A 25,770-nucleotide genomic window follows, 5' to 3' on the forward strand; every position below is an offset into this window, starting at 1 on the left:
CCCTGTTCAGTTCCTATTGCTGGTTGTGTGAACATGTGAAGGTAAACCAAAGAAGGAAAAAAGGAACTGCTAACGAAGTGAACATGGACACAGACTCACACACACAGTTCCAGAGGAGTTAATGTACCATTTGCTGGTTCGAGGCAGCCTGAGCATATTACTCTTATGGAAGCAAGCCTACAGGAAAGAGAGGTTGTGATGAACTGAAGAAGTGTCAACAGAAATACTGACAGGCTGTGAAGAGTCACAGAGACAGTGAGAGCAGGCTGCAATCACAGTAGGCAGACTCTTCCAATACAGAGATAGGAATAGCTTCTGCTGTGAGCTGAGATGTGCTTACCTAGGGGCGTAGGCACTGCCAGGGCACTCGTCCAGCCATGTATTGCTCATAGAGAGAGTGTTCTCAAGCACTGACTATTGTGAGCTTCCCAGAAGCTGTGGCTGACAGATGAACTGCTATGAGGCCTTAAATGTCCTGTGAAGACCTCATGTTAAAAAGCAAGTTAGAGCAGTTAGTTTGTGAATGGAACAACCCCTGTGTGGATGAAAAGACAGGGCCAGGTGAGGCATGAAGAACAAAAATGGCTTCAGATACAGAGGGAACACAATGCAGTGCTTACTCTTGAGCAAGTGATTTGTTTGGATCACTGTTTACAAAAATATCAAAAAACACGAAGTGCTTGGTTGAGAATGTATTTTGCCACTGACTGTGATTAATGCCTTGTCACAACAGCCATGCACTTGCAATAAGCTTGGAAGAGCATTTGACACCATTTTAAGACTTGAGTCATTCTTAAAAGGATGAGAACATCACTAGTCTCTTCTTAAAGAACATGTTGGTGCCCAGTTGTCTGAGATTACAGAAAGTAGAATGGAAAGGGATCACACCAATGTTTCTTGCTGTACCTCCCTGTCAGCTTTTCTGCAAAGGTATCTTTGGCTCCCCTTCAGGCTGTGCAAACACATGCATCTTTCCAGAAAAGACCAATGCAAAGCTTCAGGAAACTTTATGCTTAGTAGAACACATTGGAGAAATTCATGGAGGACTGTCTCCTGTGGGAGGGACCCCATGCTGGAGCAGGGGAAGGATTCCTCTACCTGAGCAGCGGGAAAAACCTGTGATGAAATGAACTGAACATAAACCCCCATTCCCTGTCTCACATCACCACTGGGGAAGGAGAAGGTAGAGTTTGGGAAGGGGTGAGGCAAAGGCATTTTAAAGACGTATTTTACTTCTCATTATCCTGTTTTGATTTTGTTAGTAATGAATTCAATTAATATCCCAAATTTGAGCCTGTTTTGCTCATGAAGATATTTGATGAGTGCTCTCTCCCAGTCCTTATCTCAACCCAGGAAACCTTGGTTATATTTTCTTTCCCCTGTCCAGCTGTGGAAAGAAGCGACAGAGAGGTTTTTTTGCATGCTGGCATCCAGCCAGGGTCAAGCCACTACACACATATCCCAAAACAAGAACTCTGGAGAACTGAGTGGGAACCAGATCTTCCACATGCACAGGGTCTCCCTGGTCATGGACACACATTCACAGCTGAAGCAATGAGTAAGGTAATATTTGCTCCCTTCTGCTCTGGGTTGTTGTCTTTGCCTCAGAGGTGGGAGTGATATACGTACACAGCCCACCTGCTTGAGTGCAGGAAGATGATACATTTACACTAAGATGAGTCTTTCCATTGAGCCATGTGACCCTGCTCCTGACTCCTGCTAATATGGTTAGCATAACCAACGCCATCTCCTTAGACAAACAGTCATAACATGTAAGCATGCTGGTCACATATCACCTCCTCTTTTCCCCTTTTCAACTGTAGTTGTCACCAAGATGTGATGACCCCCATTACAGAACAGCCAGATCCCCTGTCAGCATTGTGAAAAAACTACTTGCCCTCCAAGATGATTGCTACTAGGATGTGGTGACACATGTTCTGGAATACAGAAATGTAACAGTACTGAGTAATGAGATACTGCCTATAAAATCAAACAGCTGCAAGGCATGATGCTGGACAGCAAAACCCATGATCTGCCACTGGTCTAGGACCCAGCCACTGCTGTATTCTTCCTCTGAAGATGGAGTGAATCATGTTCTCCTGGGTAAAGTGTGAGTCCAGATTATGATCATTGTATCATGCACTGATTACTAAGAATTTGAAACGATCTGCAGAGGGTCCAAGTGACTAAAAGTGTAGAAATTAAAGGCTCTTGATAGTAAGAAAGCTACAATCGTTACTACAAATTTTGCTTAGCTGAAAGTATAATTCATAAAAACTGTGAAATAAACTACATTAAATCCTACACATTTTAGATAATAATAAACTATGCTGAAAATTAAGTGTTTAATTGTAGTAATAAAGGTCTAATTGTACCTAAAACCCTGTAGCAAATTCTCATTCTACCAAGGATCCCTAAAAGAATCTGCCTGTCCCTGTGACATTAGGTGACAGAGCCACCAAGTGTTCATATGCTCCATCCTGCCAAGTCCATAAGAAACACAATCATCTCCAGCTAGGAGGGAAAACAGTGAGCCAGGAAAGATAACAGCCTAAGCTGCTGCAGGTAGTTTTACCACAGTGCAGCCAGCCATCTCCCCACTCAGAACTGCTTGCCATCTGTTCTCCTTATGATCTTGTTCACTTCCACACCTCAGATAATCACAGCTTCCACATTATCATTAGGAGAGACAGGCTCTCTTTTAGCCAGGATTTACTGGCAGAGACAGGCAGTTAAATAAGAAGGACAGTCCAATGTATTCATTACATTTGTACTCAGAGGCTTTAGATCAAGCTCCTGCTTTCAAGTACAGATGCACATCTTTGCCATATGCTGCGAAATGCTGGGTAAGTTCTGAGAGGAATTTTCCATAAAATATTTTGTTAGAAAGGGTTGTTCTCTTCCAGCTTATTTTTCTGTGCTACCACGTTTGGCTCCATCTGGATTTAGAATCCAAACAGCCTAAATCTAGGCCAAGTTTAAAGTTGCAGCACCCTCTGTCAAAACTCTGGCAGTGTTTGTCTCTGGTCAGAGGCACAAATTTTAAACCTCTCTGTGCTGAGGTCAGATGGTGCCAGTCTAGAGGCAAACTTTTCACAGCAGTCTGATATTCTGCAGAATTCTCTGAAAGACAATCTAGGAAAGTTTTGGAAATTTTGAGATTTCTGTTTTCTTCCTTCCTGCAAACTCTTAAAAAATCACTCTTTTATTAAGTGATCTTGTTCTGTGTAGTCTTAAGAGACTCTCTCTTCTACCTCTACCACCAGGCTAACTTTTGTCAGTAGGAAGTGGTTAAGAAATGTCATTTTTCACTCTTTTCCAGTGCTCAGAGAACACAGAATATTGTGAAATTACGCTTAGGGAAGAAGAATCACCACCACATTTTATGTTACATACATTGCAGAATATAATGAAGTAAGATAACTTACCTGCCCATAGCTTCTGCTGAATTCTAGGGGATATTTTCAGTTTCCCTCTTTCAACAACACACCAATCTCAACCTATTGCTGTTGCCCATTGAAGTGAAAAGTAAGAAAACAGCTATGTATCTACATTCTCTGACTTGTGAATGATTTAAAAGCAGTTACTATTTTACATTAGTTGCTAATTTTCTTTCTTAATACGTATGCTCAGCATGCAAAATCACACTAATCTTTCATCAAAATTATCATTAATTTACTTTATCTTACACAATAACAAACTCACACAACCCAGGTCTACATTTTATGTGACTGTAATCTTCAAAAAGAATAATTGTGGAAATTAATTTACTATATATATAAAAAAAGCCTAACTCAAGATTCTTCAGCTGTGAGTACATGTATCAACCACATTCCAATCCTGCAACACTGCTAAGATAGAAGAAATAACTCAAAGCTGTGTTAAACAAAGGAATAATTACATAATCTCCTTACTTCTCTTTCACTGAAAAAAAATCCCATGAGAAACAGTGTTACACTATATTCAATGGATACTTACAAAGAAGAGCTGGTTTCTACCAATGCTAATAGTAAACTGTCACAAAAAGCCTGGCAGTATTTCTGGATGCTCAAGACAATACAGTTCTCTTCAGCTCTGCACCTTTCAGCTCTGCTGGCTGCTACTGCTGCTATCCAGGAAGACAAGCTGTAAAACTGTGATGACCAGGTGACCAGAAGCATCCTCAACTAGCATGTGGAAGAAGATTGGGGAATAAGGGATCCAGGAACCTGTGTTAAGTCTCAGAACATTTGCTATATTCTGCCTGTTGAACTTGAAACAGAGATAGGTGGAGCTGTGGGTTTTCTTATAGTGAAGCTCTTCACATCCTCATCAGGCATCAAAAATCCATTTTTTTTCTCATGTGAAAAACGGGCTCAATATTGTGCCTGGGATCAAAATGGGAGTGTAGAAGCACTGTGCAGTGAAGAAGGGAGTGATGTCCAAATTACAGCAGGGGACACAACCTCCTGTACTCACAGCTCAGTTACACTCCATCATCTAGCATTACCTATTTGATATTTCTCTTTATGTTTGTCCTGTTAAACATTTATTGAATAAGCCACTCATGTTCATAACATTTCCTGTTTGGTTGAAAAGATAATCTTCCTGCTCTTTTTCAAATAAAGGGTGCCTCTATGTCTATGTTTGCTCTGTTTTCCTTCCAGGTTCCTTTAACAGGTACTTTTCTTGAGCAAAAGAATGTTTTAGCCTGCTTTGTATACAATAAATTTTGATTCATCATCTTAGCAATTTCAAAACATTCCCACTACTTATCAGCTAAAGTAACTACAAGTAGTCTGTAGGAGCTGTATTTTTCCAAAAAAACCCTAATCCTCTCCTGAAAACAAGTACTGGATTCACTTCTAACATGGAGTTATGCTGAGCAGTAGGAACCACAAAAAGATGACAAATCAAAACCTGGCAGCAAGGTCAGCTGTACTACATGTGTATACTAATACTAATCTTTGTATTGTAATTACATTGTAACAACATGATGTAATAACATTCAAAACTTCAGAACAGCAAACAGCTTTCTTCACACAACATTTTTTTGTAATTTGTGTACCAAACGTGCGTACACTATAAATAAATACTTGAAAGCAATTTGCAGCAAATAGCCTCCATAGCCTTGTTCTTGTGATGGAACTTGACACTCAAAACAAGCAAGATAAATTAAAGATGTGTCAAGCAAGATCAATTAAAGATATTGTCAATTAAAGATGTGTGCCTTTCGTAGTAAAACAGCATAAACAAGTCTATAGGTCCACCAAAGAACCTGCATAACATCAAGATCATTTTAAGTTTCAAAATCAATGAAACATTCAAATTAGGGATGATTTTCTAAATAAAATGGTAACCAAAAGATGGTTTTTTAACAGCCACTATCAAGAGCAGGATAAATACGAACAGGTAAGAAAGAAGGCACTAACACACAGTTCTTATTGATCTATAATAACATTTTTTATTTTGTAATATTAATAACACTGCCTTCCCTATGCCACCTTTAATATCTTACTCCTTCTGCTATCTATGAAATTTTTGACCAAATTTATATGCTTTTAAAATGACTATTCATAAAGAGGTATTACATCAAAAATTGTTGCTCCAAGAGGGTGCAATGTACTTTTAAGAAATATATATTCAAAAGTGTAAGAAATCTGCTCTTGAAAAAATAAAAAAAAAATTGTCCAAAGGAACCTTCAAAATAAAGCAAAAACTGTAGCAAAGAAGACTTACAATTTTGTCTTATTTTCTTTTTAACCTTGAAAGGAAACATGTGAGAAAGCCACAGTAGTAGCAAATGAGTAGTTCACCACTCAAAGTCATTTAAGGACTAGCATGCAATTAAGTAATTACTGGGCTGAACAGAACAGCAGTCAACATGGTAACAAATTACTGCAATGGTAATTTTTTATTTTTTTTTTTGAAAAAGGAAAATTAGACAAAAATTAGATTTTTGGCTAGAGCTGGAATGGAAATCAGGCAAAGGCAGGAACATACTCATCAGGATGTACAATAGAAATATGTATCAATAACCTTGAAAAGGAGGAGGCAGAGGTAGGCGTAAGAACAACCCAGGGCATGAATTCACACAACAGTTGTGTGCCGTGGGCAGATATTCTTGAGATCAGCCTTATAACTAGCTGAGCTGCTGATGCAGCTACAGAGAATCCTCACACTTACATACAATCATAATAATGCATTCTATTTTTTGTGCCTTATCTTTCATTAGCACAAAACACATTTGCAAGGCTCTGGGTTTTACCTTTTGAATTTAAACTTTTCATTACAAGAAATGCCATTTTCAGCAGCCTAGCACAACAATAGGCCCCTATCCCAACAGGTGTGGCAGGCCTCAGGATGTGGTCCTTCATTCAATACTTGCTCAGGAATCAACACTTTTGTACCTGGTCCCCAGGTACCCAAGGAGAATGGCACAATATGGGCCCATGTAAGAGCTGGCAGGGCAGACAAACCAGGAGACAAGTCTTTGCCTCTGTGAGCAGTGCCAAGAAAAAAATCCTGGCATGTGCAAGGCAACAGAAAACAGGAGAGAGAGTGTGTGAGGCACCTGTCATGTCAGCAACCAGCAAATGAAGGACTTTTGAGAGTCTGAAAAGATTTTGTTAAGAGAAGCTTAACATATATAAGTATGTACTTCTATACCTACCTGAGTAAAGGCTGTATGTCACTAACCTCAACAAACAAGGAACTTGTGACTAAATAATTCAATAAATTATAGCTGATGATAAAAAGGAGTATTCTAGGGAAAGATGCCAACATTAAATATGAATTTACTTGGAAGGAAAAGAATAGCGAAGAAACAGAAGAATATGCCATAAGAAAAAGAGATTAAAATGAAAAAAAAAAAAAACCAAAAAACCATTAAAAAAGGAAAATCATGGCAGTATGTATAACGTATGTGTATATGTATATGTATGTATAACCTCCAGTCAGAGGTTGCTGGTTTTTCCTGCTGGTTCAGGCCAGGGCCCTGCTGCTGGCTGGTGACTGCCTGGGGATGCCTGTAGTGGCGCTCTAGCTGGGGTGCAAAATGCTTTTTGTTTGAGTGTGGACATTCCTCAAGGCTTATGCTGTTATTGTTTACAAAGCTTCACAAATACTTTCTATTGCTTAATAGGTTAGTTTGAATTAATCAGTTGAATTGGTTAATTAAGGTGAATGAATACCAAAAAAATATATTTGGTCTCAAGACTTGTATTTCTAAGCAATTATAGCTCTGTATCTACATTTGTTAAGAAGTTTGACTTTGTATGCCAGTTTATCATTGATCCTTAATAATAATCGTTTTAAGCAGTCATGGAGAAGTTTTTAAGTTCTCACAATCAAGTATTTCCTCTGATTCTACATTGTGATATTAAGTTTTATTTACACATTATTTTGGAAACTTATTGATATGAAGGAATTTTCCTCATAGATTAAGATCATCACTAAGTTGCTTTTAATTATTAAACTTTTACTATTTAATATGAAGACAACAAACACCTTCCTGGTTTCTACTTTTCATTAGAACTGTTTCAAAAATATACTCTCTAGCCATAATTTCTTTCTCTTCAAAAATCAATTCTTTTGTTCCTTGAGTGCCTCTATTTGCAAAGCAAAATCCATAAAATTAGCTGGTCTTTTATAATGGGCAGAAAATATGATCATCTTACGGAACATCTTCAGTATGTGTTAATAATCCCGTGCAACAGACCACAGAATCACAGAATGGGTCACCTTGAAGGGACCACAGTGGTCATCTGGTCCAACCTCCGTGCTCAGGCAGGGTCATCTCAGAGCAAATGGCACAGCATTGTGTCCAGATGGTTTGTGAATATCTCCAGTGAATAGCTCCACAACTTCTCTGGGCAACCTGTTCCAGCGCTCAGTCACCTGCACAAGAAAGTGCTTCTTCATATTCAGGTGGAACTTCCTGTGCATAATTTTCTGCCTGTTACCTCTTGTCCTATTGCTGGGCACCACTGAGAAGAACCTGGATCCATCCTCTTGGCATCCTCCTTTCAGATATTTATAGACATTAATGAGGTCCCCTCTCAGTTGTCTCCTCTGAAGACTAAACAGGCCAAGCTCCTTCAGCCTGTCTTCATAAGAGAGATACATACAATAATCCTATTTCTCTCAAAAAAATTCTCCTAGATATTTGTCTTTTATTAGAATACAGGCTTACTCATCATCTCCCATCTCAGACCTTTCACTACCCATCGCTTTAGCGAGTATTCTTTCTGGTCCATTCTGTCTGTGTCGCATCTTAACCACAGCTGGAGGTCAGAGTCCTCTACTTCAGCTGCCTAAAATATATGAAAGCCACAATACTTGGGAGCCTTTATATTTGAGAGATACAAAACCTTGCAATGAAAGGGTATCATTCCACCATCCCATTATCCCCCTCCCCCCTCTCTTTTTTTCCTGTTAAAGATGCAGCCATAGGAACTAGGGAGAAGATCTATGAATGTCACATCTTGAATAGTCAGTACAGAGTTGCAGGAAGTTCAGTACAAATAATCTGAAGCAACTCATGATACAGAGAGGGTTATGAAGTCTTAAGGGTCAAACTTAGTCTAACCAATGTTGGTGGAACTGTTGGATAAAAACCTTTGTTTAATAAGTAGCACGATCAAGAATAGCAAGAAGTTTGGATCCACCAAGAACAAGTTGGAGAATTACAGGAAAACTATTCTAGTGACTTTTGATCAATTGTTGGAACATTTCTTGAACATTCAATATTCTGTCAGATTTTCACTTTCAAAAAGACTTCAGTGCCCTCCTGGAGCATAAGAGAAGATTTCTCTTCAAAGACACTTATGCTGTCCTCTGGGGAAGATTCAAATGAATGGGCCTGGTTAGCTTTGAAAACAGAACAACATGAGAGAAACCAAGGAAAGGATAAGAGAACGAAAGAGTACAGGGAGAAGACAAAGAACTTCTTTCTGTTTTTCAAATTCTAAAAGCCCAAGAGGGACAATTCTGGGAAATTAAAGACAGCACATTAAAAACAGACAGAAGGAAACACTTTTTCACATCATGTGTGGTTAAAACTGTAGAAAATATAATTACCACAGGAAGAATTACAGTCAAGAACTCAGCAAGAATCTGATGGGTTTGCAGATGTATAAGGATATCAAACATATCAAGAGCAATTTAAAACTGCTGGAAGGCACATGTATTTCTTAAGGAAAAACTGTCCAAGCATTTTAAAACTGCACAAAGACATGTGCTAATCAGATTGAGAGACAAAGAAAAAGGTCTCAGCAAGATAATGCACCCACAGGATGCCGTTAAAGAAATGGCACCTCCTCTGAAATCCTTTGCATTCATTCTCTTTCTCTCCCTTTAAAGAAGCAGCACAGAAAGGGACAATATCTGCCACACTGAAAGGCCATTTCCTTTACGGTATTGTCCAAGATGAAAAGGTGTCTGCCAGCCATTCTCCCAGCAGGCTGGCATTTCAGCAGTCTTCAGCTTATCCCATGTTTCTGGAAATGTATATTTGCCTTGAAATTCATAGAGCTGGTTCTACGATTAGCTGGATCCTTTCTACTTCTCTGAGCTCAGATTGCTTTTAAAAGCAGAAGGCACCATATGTAGTATATCTGTAATTTCCCATCTCACTTTTTTGCATGACTAGTCACAGTAATGATGCTTCCCTCTTGTTATGTCACGTTAACTGTACCTGCACTGTCATGTATCAGAAAAAAGAAAACCTAAAAACTGTGACGTTTATTCATTTAAATGAAAGAGTTTGTCAATAGCATAACTGAGTGCAAGTGAGGCCAAAACACAGGGAGGTGTTACAAGCCACTTAGCAGCAGCATTACTCTGATGCTGGATTTATAGCCTTCCTAAACAATACACTGCAGTGCATTTTTTTTCTAGGACCTCTTTTTGCACCAATTTTAGTCTGCTACTTATATCCTGTCTACCGTGCAGGAAGCGATTATTCCCTTCCTTTTTGTAAAGTGAACTCCAAATTATATGCCAGTATTGCTGACACCAGTGCTTGACGTTGCCCTAGCAATCAGACAGTAGATGGTACTTGGTATATAAAAAAAATTTAAAAAAAAAAAATCTGAAGCATAAGGAATGTCACAAACCCAAGTTTGGCACGACTGGCTTGAAACTCTGAAATGCTAATAATAACCCTGACTTAGGGTTATACATATTCCAGCTTCTACTGGAATGCACAGTTGCTGTTACTATGGCTTCAATTGCCTCCAGTGTTAAGATCAGATGAATCCCATGTCCTCCCTCCTTATATTCCTTTCAGTGACTGAAACCTTTCCACCTTATCGTTGTTCAAAATGAAACCTTCCTAACCTCTCTGCTTCATAGCCAGCCTTGCAAAGATAGGCTGTACCTAACAGATGGGGAGATACATCCTCTATAGAGGCTGTTTTGATAGGTGACACAGTACTGGAGTCACATCTTTGCCTTCAAGTCACCCCATGTTCCTACACTGAGACTCACAGTACAGCACTTCACTGAGGGAGAAAAAATGAAAAAAAAAAAAAAAAATCACGTGCTGCCATTAATCCTTGCATCAGTCATCAACTTTTTAGGGACAAAATCTCTCTGCCTTTGAAGCTGTAAAAAACAAATTCAGGAATAAAGTAATATGTCTGATGTAATATAAGAATAATAACATTAAACTACATTTGACTCCATGTAAACCACCCAATTCCTCTGAAAACATACAACCAGGAAAGATAAAACTAATTTCTATTTACACCTTCACAAAGCTTAGCAAACTTGCCCTGAATTTTAAAACCAAATGTTATTTTCGAAACAAGGGGGGGGGGGAAGGGAATGATACAGTATTATTTCATAGTAAACTGTAAAAGCAAGCTTTTAAGCATACAATGCTCTTGCCAGCTCTCTGACAAAGACCCTAAAACTAAAATCCCAATTTATTTTCCAAGAAATGACTATTTACCACAATATTTCTTCTCCTGTTTATTCATTTGATTTTGAATAGATAGCGATACAATCCACACAGGATCAAGAGATGTGGAAAATGTACAACAAAACAGTTGTTTCATTCCACAATTTTCTACAGGAAAAATATCACTGCTAGGAGAAAAAATATAATCAGCATGAACTGATTTAATGGGGAGACACTCATCAGACGAACACTGGAGGATTGCAGAAGCAACAGAGAGTTGAGGTGAGTAACAGGATTTGGATTAGGATACGCTGGAAGTAAACTGAGTTTGTTGTATAGGTTGAACTTCTTTTTTTCACTTAGCAATAATGAAATACTGTTGGCCATGTATCTTCCTGATAACACAATATATTATCTGTAATTGAAAAAATATACCTTTTTTGTGGCTCAGAAGAATGAGGTGAACAGTTCTTCACAGAATCACAGAATGAACTAGGTTAGAAAAGACCTTTGAGATCATCAAGTCCAACCTATGACCTAACACCTCCTCATCAACTAAACCATGGCACTGAGTGCCACATCCAGTCTTTTTTTAACACATCAAGGGATGGTGACTCCACCACCTCCCTGGGCAGACAATTCCAGTGCCCAATCACTCTTTCAGTGAAGAATTTTTTTAACCTAAACTTACTCTGGCACAGCTTAAGACTGTGGCCTCTGGTTCTGTCAGCGGTTCCCTGTGAGAAGAGATCGCCCGACCCCCACCTGGTTACAAACTCCTTTCAGGAAGTTGTAGAGAGTGATAAGGTCCCCCCTGAGGCTCCTTTCCTCCAGGCTAAACAACCCCAGCTCCCTCAGCATTCCTCAAAGTGCTTGTGTTCCAGGCCCTTCACCAGCCTTGTTGCCCTCCTCTGAACGCATTCGAGCATCTCAACGTCCTTCCTAAACTGAGGGGCGCAGTACTGCACGCAGCATAATGGAAAGAACAGATTGAGAAACATACGCTAAAGAATACGGAAATTTCCCATTGATGTGTATCAATTGACCAACCAAAGAAACTCTCTTACAACTTTAAACAACCTTTAGCAATTTTAGCAAGAAATTCTAGCTTCCTCATTTGTTGCTGGTGGGGGAGGCATATTTTGAACATCAGACTTCTAGGATGCTCTTCCTTGAGGCACCACTCACCCAAGGAAACCTTTCAGCATGTATCACAGGTATAGTGGAAATCTGGTTTTCATTGACCTTTCATTAGAGTATCTTCTTTTTTCCTTTTATTTACCATTGACATAAACAGTAAAGTTATGTAATGTAAATAGTGATTGTCATTTTGTTTAACTTCTCCTTTTCCAATTTCAGCATCTTCTTACTCTTCAAATTCCAGCAATGCTGTAATCATTTTTGCTGTTTCACATTTAGCCCCACATAAAATTGTAGTGTCAACATATGAAGATCACTCCAGTCTCTGAACCATAAACAGGATCTCTACAAGAGGATACACCTCATGTGACAGCATGGTTTACAACGAAACCAAGCTCAAGGACTAGGAGCACAAAATTTTCAAACAAGTAAGAAATTCTTTTTTGACCAAATTTGACAAGATTAATAAAATTACCTTGTCAGCTGGGATCCAGCTCCAAGACTGCCCAGTACATCACCACTTAGTACTGCCATCCCTCCAGACTGCTTCCCTTAAGCAGCAGTGCCCTCAACTCAATTTTTAGCAGCAGTTAAGAAGAGGTTCTCTGAAAAATGTTGTGAATTGCAAAGCTTTGATTTCAAAATACTTCATGAACTCCTGACTCTTTCACCAAAACTGGCTTAAGCACATCAATTAAAATATTTACATTTAGCATATTATGCTGCACTTCTAAACACTGACTAGTTTAATACCTAACAAATTACATGGGTTTGTTGGATCAGATTATTTGGTTAAAGTGCAGAGGTAGCTTCACTTTCAGACATTACCGAATTTATCCTTACCTTTCTGGGTATTTCACTCCTTTTCCGGGTATCTTGGAAACAGGTATTGGTTTTAGTTCCCTACAGTTCCCTGTAGGTCAAAGTCGCCCTGTGAAGAAGAGGTCACCAGAAGTGGCTAAGGAATTTTAATCTCAAGAAATTTCTACGGCTTTTCCAGCAACTATCGCGGCTTCACCCTGCACTCCTTCGTTAACCATTAACCAGGCGTGGCCCTATGTCAGCTTTATCAGCTGCTCTTTTTCAACACGGGAAAACCAGAAAACCTGTGGGCTCATCCAGTCGCAATTCACAGCCATTGCGAGACGAGGGACGAGGGATTTCTCACTTATTCACAGCGCCTTAGGTGAAAAATCCAACGAGACGTGGGATGGAGCGAGCCAGCAGCCCCGGCACATCCTGCCTCTGCCGGGGCTACGCCGACGAGGATGTGCACGCCACGGAGGTGTCTGGCGAGTCACACGAGCAAGCGAGCGGGACAATTCGGGAAACCCCAGAGCCAGAGCTCCCTGGGCAGCGGCTGCCTGGCGGCTCCCGCCTGCCGGTGCTTCAGGGCCACTGCCGAGAGGGCGAAACCCTCATGTCCCCAAACCGGGACATGCTGCTCTCGGCGGGGACGGGGCGAGCGCCGGTGCCAGCCGTGCGCCAGCGCTGCCATTTGCAGCAGTCGCCGCGCCGGAGGCACCCTGGCAGGGCTTGGAGCTGTTTTACAGCGGTTTCACAGGAGACAAGGCTCAGGCTGCCGCCATAAAATAAAGGAACCCCAAGCAAGGGGCAGCCCCGCGCCCTCGTGTAGGGCAGGCCCGTGCTGCGCGCCCTCTGCCGGCCCGGGGCAGGGGACGGGAGCCCGCCGTGCCCGCGGCCCGCCCGCCCCGCCAGCCCGGCCTGCTCCAGCTCCGGGGCGGCACAGCCCGGGCTGCACGTCAGCTGGGCCGCGCTGGTGCGACTTACTGCAGGATTTAGACTTGTCAGAGTCGGAGACTAGAAATCAGCAAAATGGCATTCCATTGTCCCCAGCTCCTGTTTGTCAGAGGCGGTCCGCAGCCCCTCCGGGCCCCTCGCAGGGCAGCAGCTGCCCGGGGCCAGCCCGGGTGAACCCCTCACTGGGGCGGGACGGAGCCCGGCCACCCTCTGACGCCTGCTGCTGGATCCTCCAGGGTGGGATGGAACCAGGCTGGGCACCAGCGTTTGATCTCATCAATGCACAGAAATGCCTCAAAGGTGGGTGTCAAGACGATGGTGCCAGACTTCTCAGTGGTGCCCAGAGTCAGGATGAGGAGCAATGGCCATAAACGAAATCGCAAGTTCCACCTTAGCATAAAGAAGAACTTCTTTACATTGAGGGTGGAAAAGGCTGCCCGGAGAGGTCGTGGAGTCTCTGTGTCTGAAGACATTCAAAACCCACCTGGACACGTTCGTGTGTAACCTGATCTAGGTGACTGTGCCACGGCAAGGGGGTTGGACTGGATGGTCTCCAGAGATCCCTTCCAACCCTAAAAATTCTGTGATTTACTCTTTCCATCCTCTCCCTGCCCGAACAGCAGTGGGTGGCTTGGGAGAGCCTCGGCAGCTCCCAATGTGCCCCCCACTCCTGGCCTGCCCACCACAGCGCAGCACTCTCCCTCCGGCTCCACCATAGCTTTCAGCAAGAAAAATCACCTGGCTTGAGCAAGTGCACGCCCCTTTCTGTTCCCCAGATGTCAATAGTGTAAGGAAAACCTGTGTTTTACCCAGAAGAACCCTTCACAACATGTCCCTGTGCATCGCTGAACAAAAATGCCCAGAGATACCCAATGACATGCAACTTATAGTATACTCATTTCTGACTTGAAAGGGAGTAGCACCTATTCTCTGCTTAATGCCTATTTTGGAGGACATCTCAAAAGCTCAGTCCCTGTCAATTGTGACCTGGTTTTGAGGCTGAATGAAGCCAGATGCTATTCTTGAACAACTTCAGAGCCCTGATGGACTCAGCTGTGCTGTGGCAGCCCCCCCACCTGCAGCAAACCCTGCCAGTGCAGGGGAAGGTACAAGAGGACAGGAAAGCTGTTGCTGACCCTTGAAGCATCACTCCCTGGGGTGGGGTGGGGTGGTAGGAAGCAAATGCAGTACTTACATGGCTGTTTTGCTAAGGGCAGCCTCAATTCATTCATAGGGAGCCTCCAGTTGACTGTAGAGCAGGTTTTCTTGGTCGTTCCTCAGGTCTTAACTGCTGCCTTCAGTTGCTGCCTTCTGTATGAGCCAGCTCTCATGTGGGCACATTACTGGATCAGATAAAAAATATCTCTGGCCCTTGTCTTAGTAGTGGACATGCAAGGAAGATGTGCTGTCAGGTAATGATTCTTCCCCCAAAGACTGCTCCTGGCACTTGGTGACATATGACCAATGGACTTCCAGAGAAAAAGGTTTTTGTAGTTATTATCCATCAACTGAGTTTCCTTTGTCATGATGTCATAGAAGCCCTTTGTGAAGCCATGTGAACTTTTGCCACATGCTACATTTTGTGGTGGACAATACAAGAGATTGATTGTATGAGCAGTTTATGAAGAAGTACTTCTGGTTTTCCTGAACTGGTCCTCTGAATACTTCAGGTGACTTATGTATCAAAAATTACCATAATTAGGTGTTTTGTTTCTGCTCAGCTGCCTATGTTTATCTATAAATCTATTATACTATCTCACTGAACTGTTTTATTATATATTTGATTGTTCCTCTGACCTTCATGTTTGGTCTTCCATTTGTACTGCATCCTAAGTCTCCTTTTCTGCTGTCATTGGAGTTCCTGCTCTCATACTTTTAGTGAGAGAGGATGCAATCCCTTCCCAGGTACATGTGCTTCTCTGAAGCACTCTGTTTTCTTGAGCAGGTCAAATGCTTGTTCCAGCAATTGATTTTAAGTATTTTGAGGCAAACTTTGTGAGTCTTCAATGACTTTCACCCTTGTTCAGCCAGCTGTTTTCACAAACCTTACTATCTAGTGAAAGAAAAACTCGAATTCTATCCACCAATTCTATAATTACCAATTTACATTCTTTCATAACTAGATGTGTTGTGGAGTTACTTTTCAGCTCTAATCCTTGCAGCTTGGCCTGTTCCTGTATTTGTTTTTGATTCTATGAGTGCTACAGCAACCTTTTGAAAACTACGAGTTGGTGAGAGTGACACAGCACATTATTATCATGCACAAATTCAGCAGCAAAGAGAAGTATTATGAAAGAAATCAAATAATGAAAATGTCTAAATAATTAAATTATTTAAAAATAGGATGTGCCTAGGGTTCTTTGTGGAGCAATGATACTGTACAATTTCAGGACTGTGCCCATTTGCTTTAACCATCATTGTTTTTGGCAGAACCATACTACCACCTTCCTTTCTTCTAAAGGCAGTTGGACAGGCTGTTTTGGAGAATGGGCAGGTTGTAGAGAACACCAATTACCAGTTCTCTCCTTGGTAATGCAAGATGCCAGTCCTTACACCTCTGGAGAATGTGCTTCAAAGGGCAAATATGATGGGAGTCTATGTAGGAGTGTCCTCACAAGTTTGAGGATGGGAAACTAACTCTTAGGGAGTGGTGTGCAGCACTCAGGGCATCACAGCACTGTTCTCTGTGTTCCTAGTCACACCCAAACCACCCCTTGGACAATACTGCCCAAGAGTAATTCTTTTCTCCCTTCCACTTCCCTCCCTGTCTCTCTTCTGATCTCTGAGGAGTTGTACCTCTGAGCACAGCCAAGCTGTGCTTCAGGGCCCATAAAGCCAAGCTGTATTTTTGCTCAGGCCAGCAGCTGTTTGTAATTGCACCTTCTTATTCCCCAACTGTGGCACCAGGATCTTGCAGCCAAGGGATGGAAAACACCTGATTACAGAAAAGCATAACAAACCTGGGCAGCTAACAAGTGTTTTAAGACCCTGTTAATCACAGCTCAGTGTCCTATGTGAACCTGTGTTTCTTGCTAAAACATCTGCTGGTATCTGTGCAAAATGACGTGCAATTAGAGCAGAATTGTCTTTGGGCTAAGAGTTTGCAATGTGTGTTACACAAACTAATTAATTTTGTACTGTCAGATGTGCTTAATCACAATATCTAATTAAAATCATATAGGCCTTGGACATAGTTGTGGTTATGTTGGATTTTCAAATACTAATTAAATTGTATTTCAAGTTAAGAAGGGAAGATTTAAGATTTAGGATGCAGAAGCAACTCAAATGAAGGCAGCATGGATATTTCAGAGGAAGGTATCTTTTCTCTCCATCTGCTGACATTGTTACTGAAGTTTCCAAGATGTCAGAAAAATAATGTCTGAGACACAAAGCAGTCTACAGACTGGACATTGACAAACCAGATTAAAGCATTACTAAATTAGCAATAACAAAGACCATAAGTTCAACTTGAAGGGAAATGGCTCACCTGGTGATGTTTTTCTCATCTGGTTTTGCAGGTACAGACTGAAGCAACAATTAGCATTAAAGGAATCCTAAGGTAAGGGTTCTTTGTATCAGGATGAAAGTCCTACAGCCACATGCTGTAAAACATGAATCTGATAGGAATTTATTTACAGGCCCAAATGCATTTAAGCTGTTTTGCCTGGTGAACTTCATGCTAGAATGCTTAATGTGGGATCAGATGTCTGATCATGTCTGTTGTTCTGCAACTAATGAAAAGAAGCACAAACCTATCAGGCAAGTAATTAAAATCTGTACCACAGACCCACTTCTGGCCCAGACTAATTTTGTACTGGTCATGTTCTCGTAGCCCAAGTACCCACTGCTAATGCCAAGGGCCAGATTTCACAGGTATCATTTTGCATCTGCCACAGAGGTGGACAGTTTGGACAAACATGCTGACAACACTACCTTGCCACGGGGCAGGCTTACTGAGATCTTCTTACTGTGTTGCTTTTTTTTAATGCCATCTTCTTGTCTCTTCCAAATGCAATATATATACAATAAAGCAAGGTGGGGTTTTGATTTTTATTGTTTGATTGGGTTTTTTTTAAAACAGGTTTGTGTAGAATTATTGTCTGTGACTTTTGATGATCATAGTGGGAGTCAGTTTAAATGTCAGTATGGCCTCCTCTAGCCAAGCAGAAAATAGGCATCCTCAAACCTTTTGTTAGCAAGCAGTCCCCTTTATTAATTTAGTGAAAAAAGTAAGTTACTGCCTGCAGGATATTCAGTTCTAAGCACTTTAACATGCATGCCCAGATAGAAAAAAAATTGAGGAATATCAAAATCCAAATGAAGTAGTCTGCCTACTACTGTGTGCTGGTGAATGAATTTTATCATGCTAACATATTAATTAACTCATGATGTAGTGCAATATGGAGACATCACATGGAGACATAGCATGCAGAAGCCAGAGTGGAATGCATTTGATGGCTTCTATGGAGCCATCCATAGAACATTCCTCCAACAAGGAGGAAACAGAAAAGGATTGTCCAAAAATATAAAAGTGAAATATTCCAACCTTCTGTTTTTCTATCTGTCAGAAGAGAACCACCAACCCCTCCACCCCACTCTTCCACCCCCCTGGATTCTTTAAGTAAAGATGTGTTTTGTGCAGATGGTGCTTTTCCACCCAAATTCTGATAGACCACTCAAATACAAGGACTACAGGGGTAAATAATTGCTTTCTGGAAGTACTATTGAAAAGTTTTCTGATCCAACAGCTATCAGGCCAATAAAGTGTTTTATAAGGAATGTGCATTTTCAATGTGTTATAACTTTATGACCTGAAAGTTGGTCATAGTATGTTGTTCTGATATGATTCTAGCAGCCTTCCCAAATGAATGCTGTAAATATCATAGCAGAATATCCCCAGTAATTTTTCTCAAGCAAAAGGAGTGAGTAAGTTCTTTGCTAAATAAAATGCAGTCTATCCTAATAGGAATCTTAAAGACAGAACAGCCAGAATAAAGGTGGTATCTTTGGGATTGTGTTTTCCTCTTCACATTTCTTACAAGCTGTTTAACATGACCTACCCAATTAAACTGAATTAAGGCAAGAGATACACAGTGTAGTGATATATACAAAGGACAACATTCATTCCAATATAAAATGAATAGCATTGTATTAACGTTTATTTCTAATTACAAGAAACAGAATATCAGTCCCTTATTTGTACAAAAATACCTGAAAGATTACAATTAGGTTCACAAGCCAAAAAGCTATTTACAGTATGAAGCAAAGCATATTGAATAAAGGTTTTGTCTCTTAAGTTAATACCTTTTGCATTCCCTGAAACTTTAAACTTTATTCCATTTTACAGTCACTAAATCTTGCATTGTGACAATATAATTTACGATAAGCAAGTCTTGCCACTGGAAAGGTGCATTGATTGGTCAAACTGTCAGGTATTTAGTGCAGAAAAGATAAGACAAAACATCTAAACTGAGGCACGTGTTTCTTCAAGATTAATTAACAAATAAAAAGGTTTTTGTACTTTAACACCTATTGTAACATAACTTAACTAGTAACCTCATTACCAAAATGGTTTGGCATTTTCCTTCTCAACATATTCAAGATTGCTACATGAAGTATTTATTTAGAAAATAAAATCACAGGCAAAAAGATAAAAATTCAACAGGCTCCAAAACAACCCTGAGCATCCCCTTTACATTCATGTCATTTAAATACAAAAATAAGAGTCAAATGTCCTTCAGTCCTTGGTATTCTGAGCTGGCAGCCAGCTGAATCTGTTGGAAAACTAAGGTGGCATTGACTGTTTTCCAGCAGAAAGAAGACAAAGCAGTGATCTGCTTAAGTAATATTGTTGCCACTTTGAAGGTGGTCACTTTCTCAAAACAGCTCACTTTAGCTGGGAAGAGTACAAAATACTAAGTCAACCATCTACATACAAAAATCATGGTTCATAGTCAAACTTTTATTCTCAATTTAAATAAGATGCAAAGGTTTTTTTTTTTTTTTTTTATAAATATGAAACACTGCAAATACTATCTGCCTACTGGGAAAAATGCATGGTTGTCACTAAGCTATGTAAACAGAAAAACTTAAAACTACAGCATAAATGGTCTTATTAAACTGGTAATGTAGGCAATACAAGTATCTTTTTTCTCCTAATAGGGGCCAAATAGAAGCATGCAAAGTGAAGTCAGACTTAAGTTAGCTTAATTTCAAGGTTTTAAAATACATTGTCTAGAAAGCAGGAACACTCATTTCACTATGTACAATTAAAAAAAGCAAAACAAAACAAAAACAGCTTCTACTAAAAACGAAATCAAGTTTCTTCATTTTTAGTATCTAGACATTAAATGGAAAAAAATACTAAATGTGTTCTGTAAACTAAAATACAGTGTTTCTATACCATTGACATAGTTTAAGCTGATATGGACGACTCAGGCAGGTTATGGTTTGTCTTAAGCTATTCTTAACATTACATGAAGACCTAAAAGTGTAGGATTGGTTTTCCTTCTTTACCCTTTCAGATGGCTAGGATTTCAAACCCAGTGGCAAATATTAAGGATTAACTAACCTGTGTAAATAATTTACCATTTTACAAATGCTCCGTTCTGCACTACGTTCCCAGGGTGGAATACTTCTTACTGTGGCTAATGGCACCAAGCACCAGGAAGTTATTTCAGTTCAGACAGTTGCTGAAGGAATGGTTGGTTGCAACTGCAGGATCAAGGTGGGACTTGTCTCACTTTAATACTGATTTATCATCAGAAAGAGTTATTGAGTAAACATTAAAGAATTCATTTAAACATTAACAACCAAGTAGTTCTGATGACAAAACAGCACCAGAGCAAGATACATGCTTGTCTGCCACAGGTACTGGTGTGCACTAGCACACTTGACACAGGGATCACCAGTTACCTCAATGGATGATACTGCCAGCAGTTACTTCACAATCAAATCTGTTTCTATTCCCAGCATGTTCCTTCTCACCATGTAAACTTTCATGGCCCTACAAGAAGCAGAAGGGGTTCAATTCTTCTTATGCCCTATCCCCAGGAGAGCGTTGTGTCACTGTAGCTTTACTCTATCGAAAGAGCTCTTTGAAACAGTCTGAAAATTCAAGGAGCTATAAAGCTAAAAACACTGGTTTTTAATTTTTTTTTTTTATTTTGTCATACTAAGACTACCTGCAGAAGAATCTTCTCACAAAAAATGGTGGTTTCAAATACAAGTGTAGTCATTCAGTCCTACTCTATTTAGTAACAGTAAGTTTCCTCAGGAAAACAGTCAAAAGGCTGTAAAAAACAAACCACCACTCCAATAATAAAAATTTGTGCATAGAATCTAATACAGTCTCTGCATGACTGGATGCCACTAATATGCCATCACCATACTACAGCCATAATGCTACAAGTCAACAGTTTTAAGAGTACGTATATTGGTGGTATGTACTTTTAGAATTGTGTCCTCATTGCTTCTTCAAAGACATCGGCAGATCATTGAACCTCAGGTCTCCAGAGAAGTACTGAGACATACGCGTGCACACACACACACACACACACACACACACTTCTTGATTTTCTTCTAGATCCTTTTAGGCTGAAGCATTCCATACATTTTAGGGTGTAGATTAATACCCAACTCCTGCATGAATTTAAAAAGCCACATCAGCTCCTAATATAGGCTGCATACAATATCCGAAACAAAGTAGGAGTGCAAAAAAAGTGATCAATACAAAAAGTAAACACACTAGTCTTAATTGTCAAGATTATTCCAGGGCAAGAGTTCTTTTCAAAGATTTCTCTTCACACTTGTTCCTGTTAAGTGGCCCAGCCAAGATAGTTTCCAGTTTTGTTTCAAATTTACTCATTGTTTTACAGACCCTCCCCCCATTTTTGGGATGCTGGGACACTCAGCAGCAATCACTCTTAGGTGTTAGACAAACCAGCAATCTTGGTCTGTTGGCACCTGTCGAATCCATCCCTTTCAGAGTCCCAAGGTGCATAATATTTATTTTTTTTAGCCAACTTACAAATCTGCCAATTCCCCAGTGTCAACGTTCTCTTACATTTACTCTTCTAACAAATCCAGTCTTCAGCAAGAGTCAGATTTGAGGTCATAAGGCCACTCGGATGCAGTGGTGTTTGAGTTTGCAGGGCAAGACTCCTTTATTTAGTTGATAGAATTCAACAAGTTGGATTAGATCACTGAATTTGGTGTTCCCATCATCCAGACTGAAAAATATCTGTCCATCATCTTCACACTAGGAAAACAAAACATCCTTTTCAAGTTAGGCTGCACATGAAGAGATACACAAGTGGAAAAACCTAGAGAGTACCACAAGTATGTGACAAATAAATGATGGGCACTCGGTTGGCACTCGGTTGCATAAACAACCCAGTGCCTGCAGTTCTTTATGAAACCATGCACAGGGTTAGAAAAAACATACCTTAACCTAACTTGCAACATTTTGCTTATGAAAGTGAAAACTTGTGTGCAGAGTAATTGAAAGTTGTACGGATAACACTGGCATTCATTAGATAAAACAAAAATACCCCAAAAGGAATTGTTAGCTGTTTGTAAAATAGGCCAGCTAAACAACGGAAGAGGGTTTGGAACAATAAAAAGGTCTACATCATCTTAAATTTTTCATGCTTTTTTGGATCAAGATAAAAATAAAATTGTTTTTCAGCATCTCAGTGTAATGTTATTTGAAGCTCAACATTATTGGATAACCTCCAGAATAAAACTTTTTAAAGTTTCCCAAAGTTATTCTATGTTTGCTTAAGTGAGAAGGGAGACAACAGCTGCTGTTGTCTCTGACAGTCATGGAGAACAAGTTCTGTGCATCACACAGACTTGTGTAATATAGTGACTTACACTAGTTTTCCAGCAATGTTAACCAATAATTTTAATCAGACATTTGACTGATTAAAGAATATTCTAAAGAATATACGCTTATATATTTGCTAATGGAAACATCCTTGTTAGTTACATCAGTAATTAATAAGAAATCTCCTCAGATTTTCGCAAAAGCTTAATGGTTTAAAATTTCGGGGTTTTTTATCAGTATCAAAAATAATCTACTTACCGGCAAGATTTGAAAATGCTTTATTTTTTGATGATGGCATAACGTAAGCACAAATGCCTTTGGATTGCTTTGGCTGTCCCGGAGAAGAAATAATCTAGGAGAGAACATTTTTAAGAACAAATTGAATACCCCCATCTGTTTGTTCTTAAATAATCAGAACTACTAAATAATATTGTGCCACTGCTGAGCTCTTCTTCAGTGGCATTAAGAGGTGGTTCTGTAACTGGCAATTTGCTTTCTATTATTATACCATGGCTTTGCAACAGATGAAGAAACAAGAAGTGCAAGATACATGATGTTAGTTCTTCCCCTAAGAATGTACCTTTTTTTTTTAAGGTTCCCTCTAACTCAGCTTTCCATTAATGATATGTACTCTCATGAAGAAAATGTTATCACTTGATTCTAGAGAAAATCTGAATTTCTGTAGATGGGAAAGTAATATATGGGAACCTGTTCCCACTACAATATCTTGCATCAGTTCACAGAAATCCAGTGTCAGCAAAATTATGTGTAGGTTAAATGGCTGCTATTGCACAGAAACAGCTCAATACTTTCTTAAAATTATTTACCAGTTAAGTAGCTTCCAAATTATCAAGATGGGGAAAACACACACTGATTTTTCCTCTAGAACAGTCACAGTATTTTCCCCTCAGCATGTGGAAAAAAATGTACATTAGGTATATAGCTACCAACATCACACACCACGCAGCTGTCACTTTTAAGTTAACCCACAAAACTGAAGTCCTACCCCAAATGGACTTTATTTAACATCCATACCTTGAAGAGGAGAAACGAAGCTAAATAAAAAACCCTGTGTTTCTTCCCCTTAATATTTATGAACTAAGGAAGCAGATCCTCTCCATGCCACAGGAGAAAAGAATATATCTATGGCAGAACATTTATAGCACTAAGCACAAGTGGATTTGAGAGATGGCTGAGCACAGGACTGGGACAGCCCGCTTAATTCCTGATCACTAAGCAAGGAGCACACTTTTCTCCAAGGTACACTCAAAAGAACTGCTTGTAGTTTTAAGAACCCAAAATAATTTACTCCAGCTCCTCAGAACTGACTGAGAAATGTTAGTACCAGAAAAATGCACCATCATTACCAGAGTGACTTCAGTATTCAGGGACAGGCATTGCCACTCTCAGAAACCCTGCATGGTATTTGAACATTCCATTGCAATCGTAGGAAGACCAAATGTGTGGAAAAGGGACAAAAGCCTTTATGAATTAGGATCCATGTGAGGGAGAAAGAGCATACCTGCCCTGTGGTTGCTGCAGTTCATGCAAATATCTCTCAATCATTTTTCATCTAGCTGTTTCAAAGCAAAGGTCTGCACAACTGATGCTGCAACTGTTTACTCAACCTCTGGCAAGCAATCAGCTTCCACACAAACAATGGCCACCAAAAGAGATGCATCCTCAGCAAGAACTTCCAGAGTTATCAAAGACAGCATCATCAGTTGCTTGTATACAGTGTTGAGCCTCTTCCATGAACCATCAGGAGACTGTTAACTTTCTACCTTCTTTCGTTCAAGAGCACACAGAGCAAGAAAACATAGGCAAGAGTTTTACACCCTGAAAATCATGATCCTTAGATCTCAGAGCACATAGGTAACCTGGTTCTTTTGTCACTGCTGGTGGACCTTACTATGGCCAAATTAACCAATTTTTACATTCCACAGTGAGTAAGCTGATTAGGCACAAATATAACACAGCATCAAACACATGAACACATTTATGAAGATCTCAAGAGGGATGGGCCACCAGATTCCTAAGGCAAGAAGACAAAATGAGCCCAAGATTATAATGTGAGAAAACTAAAAGTCAGCAGTGCTCCTTTGCTTTCTCAGCTTCTCTTTTCTGTTGAACCTGCTTAACTAAAACCCCCTGTCTAGCCTTAGACTAGACAAAACCCCTGAAAAATAAGCAAACACTGCTTGATGTATATATATATATATATATATGCACTACCAATTTCTACTTCCCTAATGTATTTTAGTCTTCAGAAAGATTAGTATTGCTTCTCAATCAGAAAATGCTCAAGAAAGGTTTGAAGTTCACTGTCTCCTGTGAAGCCAACAAGGATGTTTCTACCTTAACCTTGAGAGCAATGAAGTCAGTGAACCAAAGGCAACCATGCCTTTCCCATCCTACAAGTCAACAATGCTGAATGCAGTTCAAGCAATTTCCCTTCAATAACCATAACTCCATATAAATAAGGAAAACAGAGATGCTCAGAAGATACTTAAATCTCAACCACAGACATATAAGAGAGTGCTGGAACAGGTACTTCTATTTCTTTGCTCTAGAACAGAAATAGTGAGTAAGCACCATTAGCTGCTCTGATTCATGCAGAAGAGCACGGATGGCTGATTATAAATTTGTTGGCAAATGGTTAGGTACAGCTTTGCCTGAAAAATATTGCCTCAACGCATATTACAAGAATTAACTCTTTTCAAATTCTTACATTGTCGAAAACTTGACTACCTCTGCTGGAAAAAAAGAAAGACAATTAAGTGTATTTTAAGATTTTACTTTTCATATTAAAAGTTAGGATCCACTCCTACAAGCACACACTCTGACTTTTTGGAATCCAGGCAGGTTATAACGGGACTATTCAACGATCAGGTTACTCAGAAGTGCTCATAAACCTACAAACTATTACAGCATAAGTTGTGCTCTCATCTATAAAGCTCACTGTCAGATCATAAATACTGAGCAACGAGAATACCTACCCATCTACAAGCCCTTGTTGCTTAATAATCCTGTGAGACTCTTCTCTAGAAATTCTGCCGTGAAACCAGTGCTGTGTCCTATGAATAACTGGAGGTTGAGAGGAAAAAGAGGGAGAGGATGGTTAAAATCATTTACATAAGCAACCATTTTTTCC

The 25,770-nt window shown here is 40.0% G+C and overlaps 2 protein-coding genes across 9 annotated transcripts in view; both read right to left on the reverse strand.

The window, feature by feature from the left end:
- DDC (dopa decarboxylase) overlaps positions 1 to 15,435 on the reverse strand; it is a 74,078-nt gene extending 58,643 nt beyond the window's left edge. Inside the window, exons 1-4 of one of the 2 annotated variants that reach the window (XR_008439243.1) lie at positions 14,982 to 15,435; positions 12,869 to 12,956; positions 12,501 to 12,630; positions 7,986 to 8,294 (exon numbers count right to left, since the gene is read on the reverse strand). The gene's annotated coding sequence lies outside the window, so the exon portion shown is untranslated. Of the gene's footprint in view, positions 8,295 to 12,169; positions 12,371 to 12,500; positions 12,631 to 12,868; positions 12,957 to 14,981 lie in introns of those variants that run through there. The other variant, XR_008439246.1, reaches the window with a different exon arrangement.
- A 3,483-nt stretch (positions 15,436 to 18,918) lies between these two features.
- GRB10 (growth factor receptor bound protein 10) overlaps positions 18,919 to 25,770 on the reverse strand; it is a 146,728-nt gene continuing 139,876 nt past the window's right edge. For all 7 annotated transcript variants that reach the window (XM_053989607.1, XM_053989558.1, XM_053989550.1 and 4 more), the window contains 3 exons: positions 25,616 to 25,703; positions 22,875 to 22,968; positions 18,919 to 22,046 (listed from right to left, as the gene is read on the reverse strand). In XM_053989607.1, the coding sequence (XP_053845582.1) occupies positions 21,900 to 22,046; positions 22,875 to 22,968; positions 25,616 to 25,703 (329 nt within the window). In that variant the 3' untranslated portion in view covers positions 18,919 to 21,899. The remainder of the gene's footprint in view (positions 22,047 to 22,874; positions 22,969 to 25,615; positions 25,704 to 25,770) is intronic.

This window comes from Vidua macroura, chromosome 1 (genome assembly GCF_024509145.1).
Source record: "Vidua macroura isolate BioBank_ID:100142 chromosome 1, ASM2450914v1, whole genome shotgun sequence".
NCBI classification, from domain to species: Eukaryota; Metazoa; Chordata; class Aves; order Passeriformes; family Viduidae; genus Vidua; species Vidua macroura.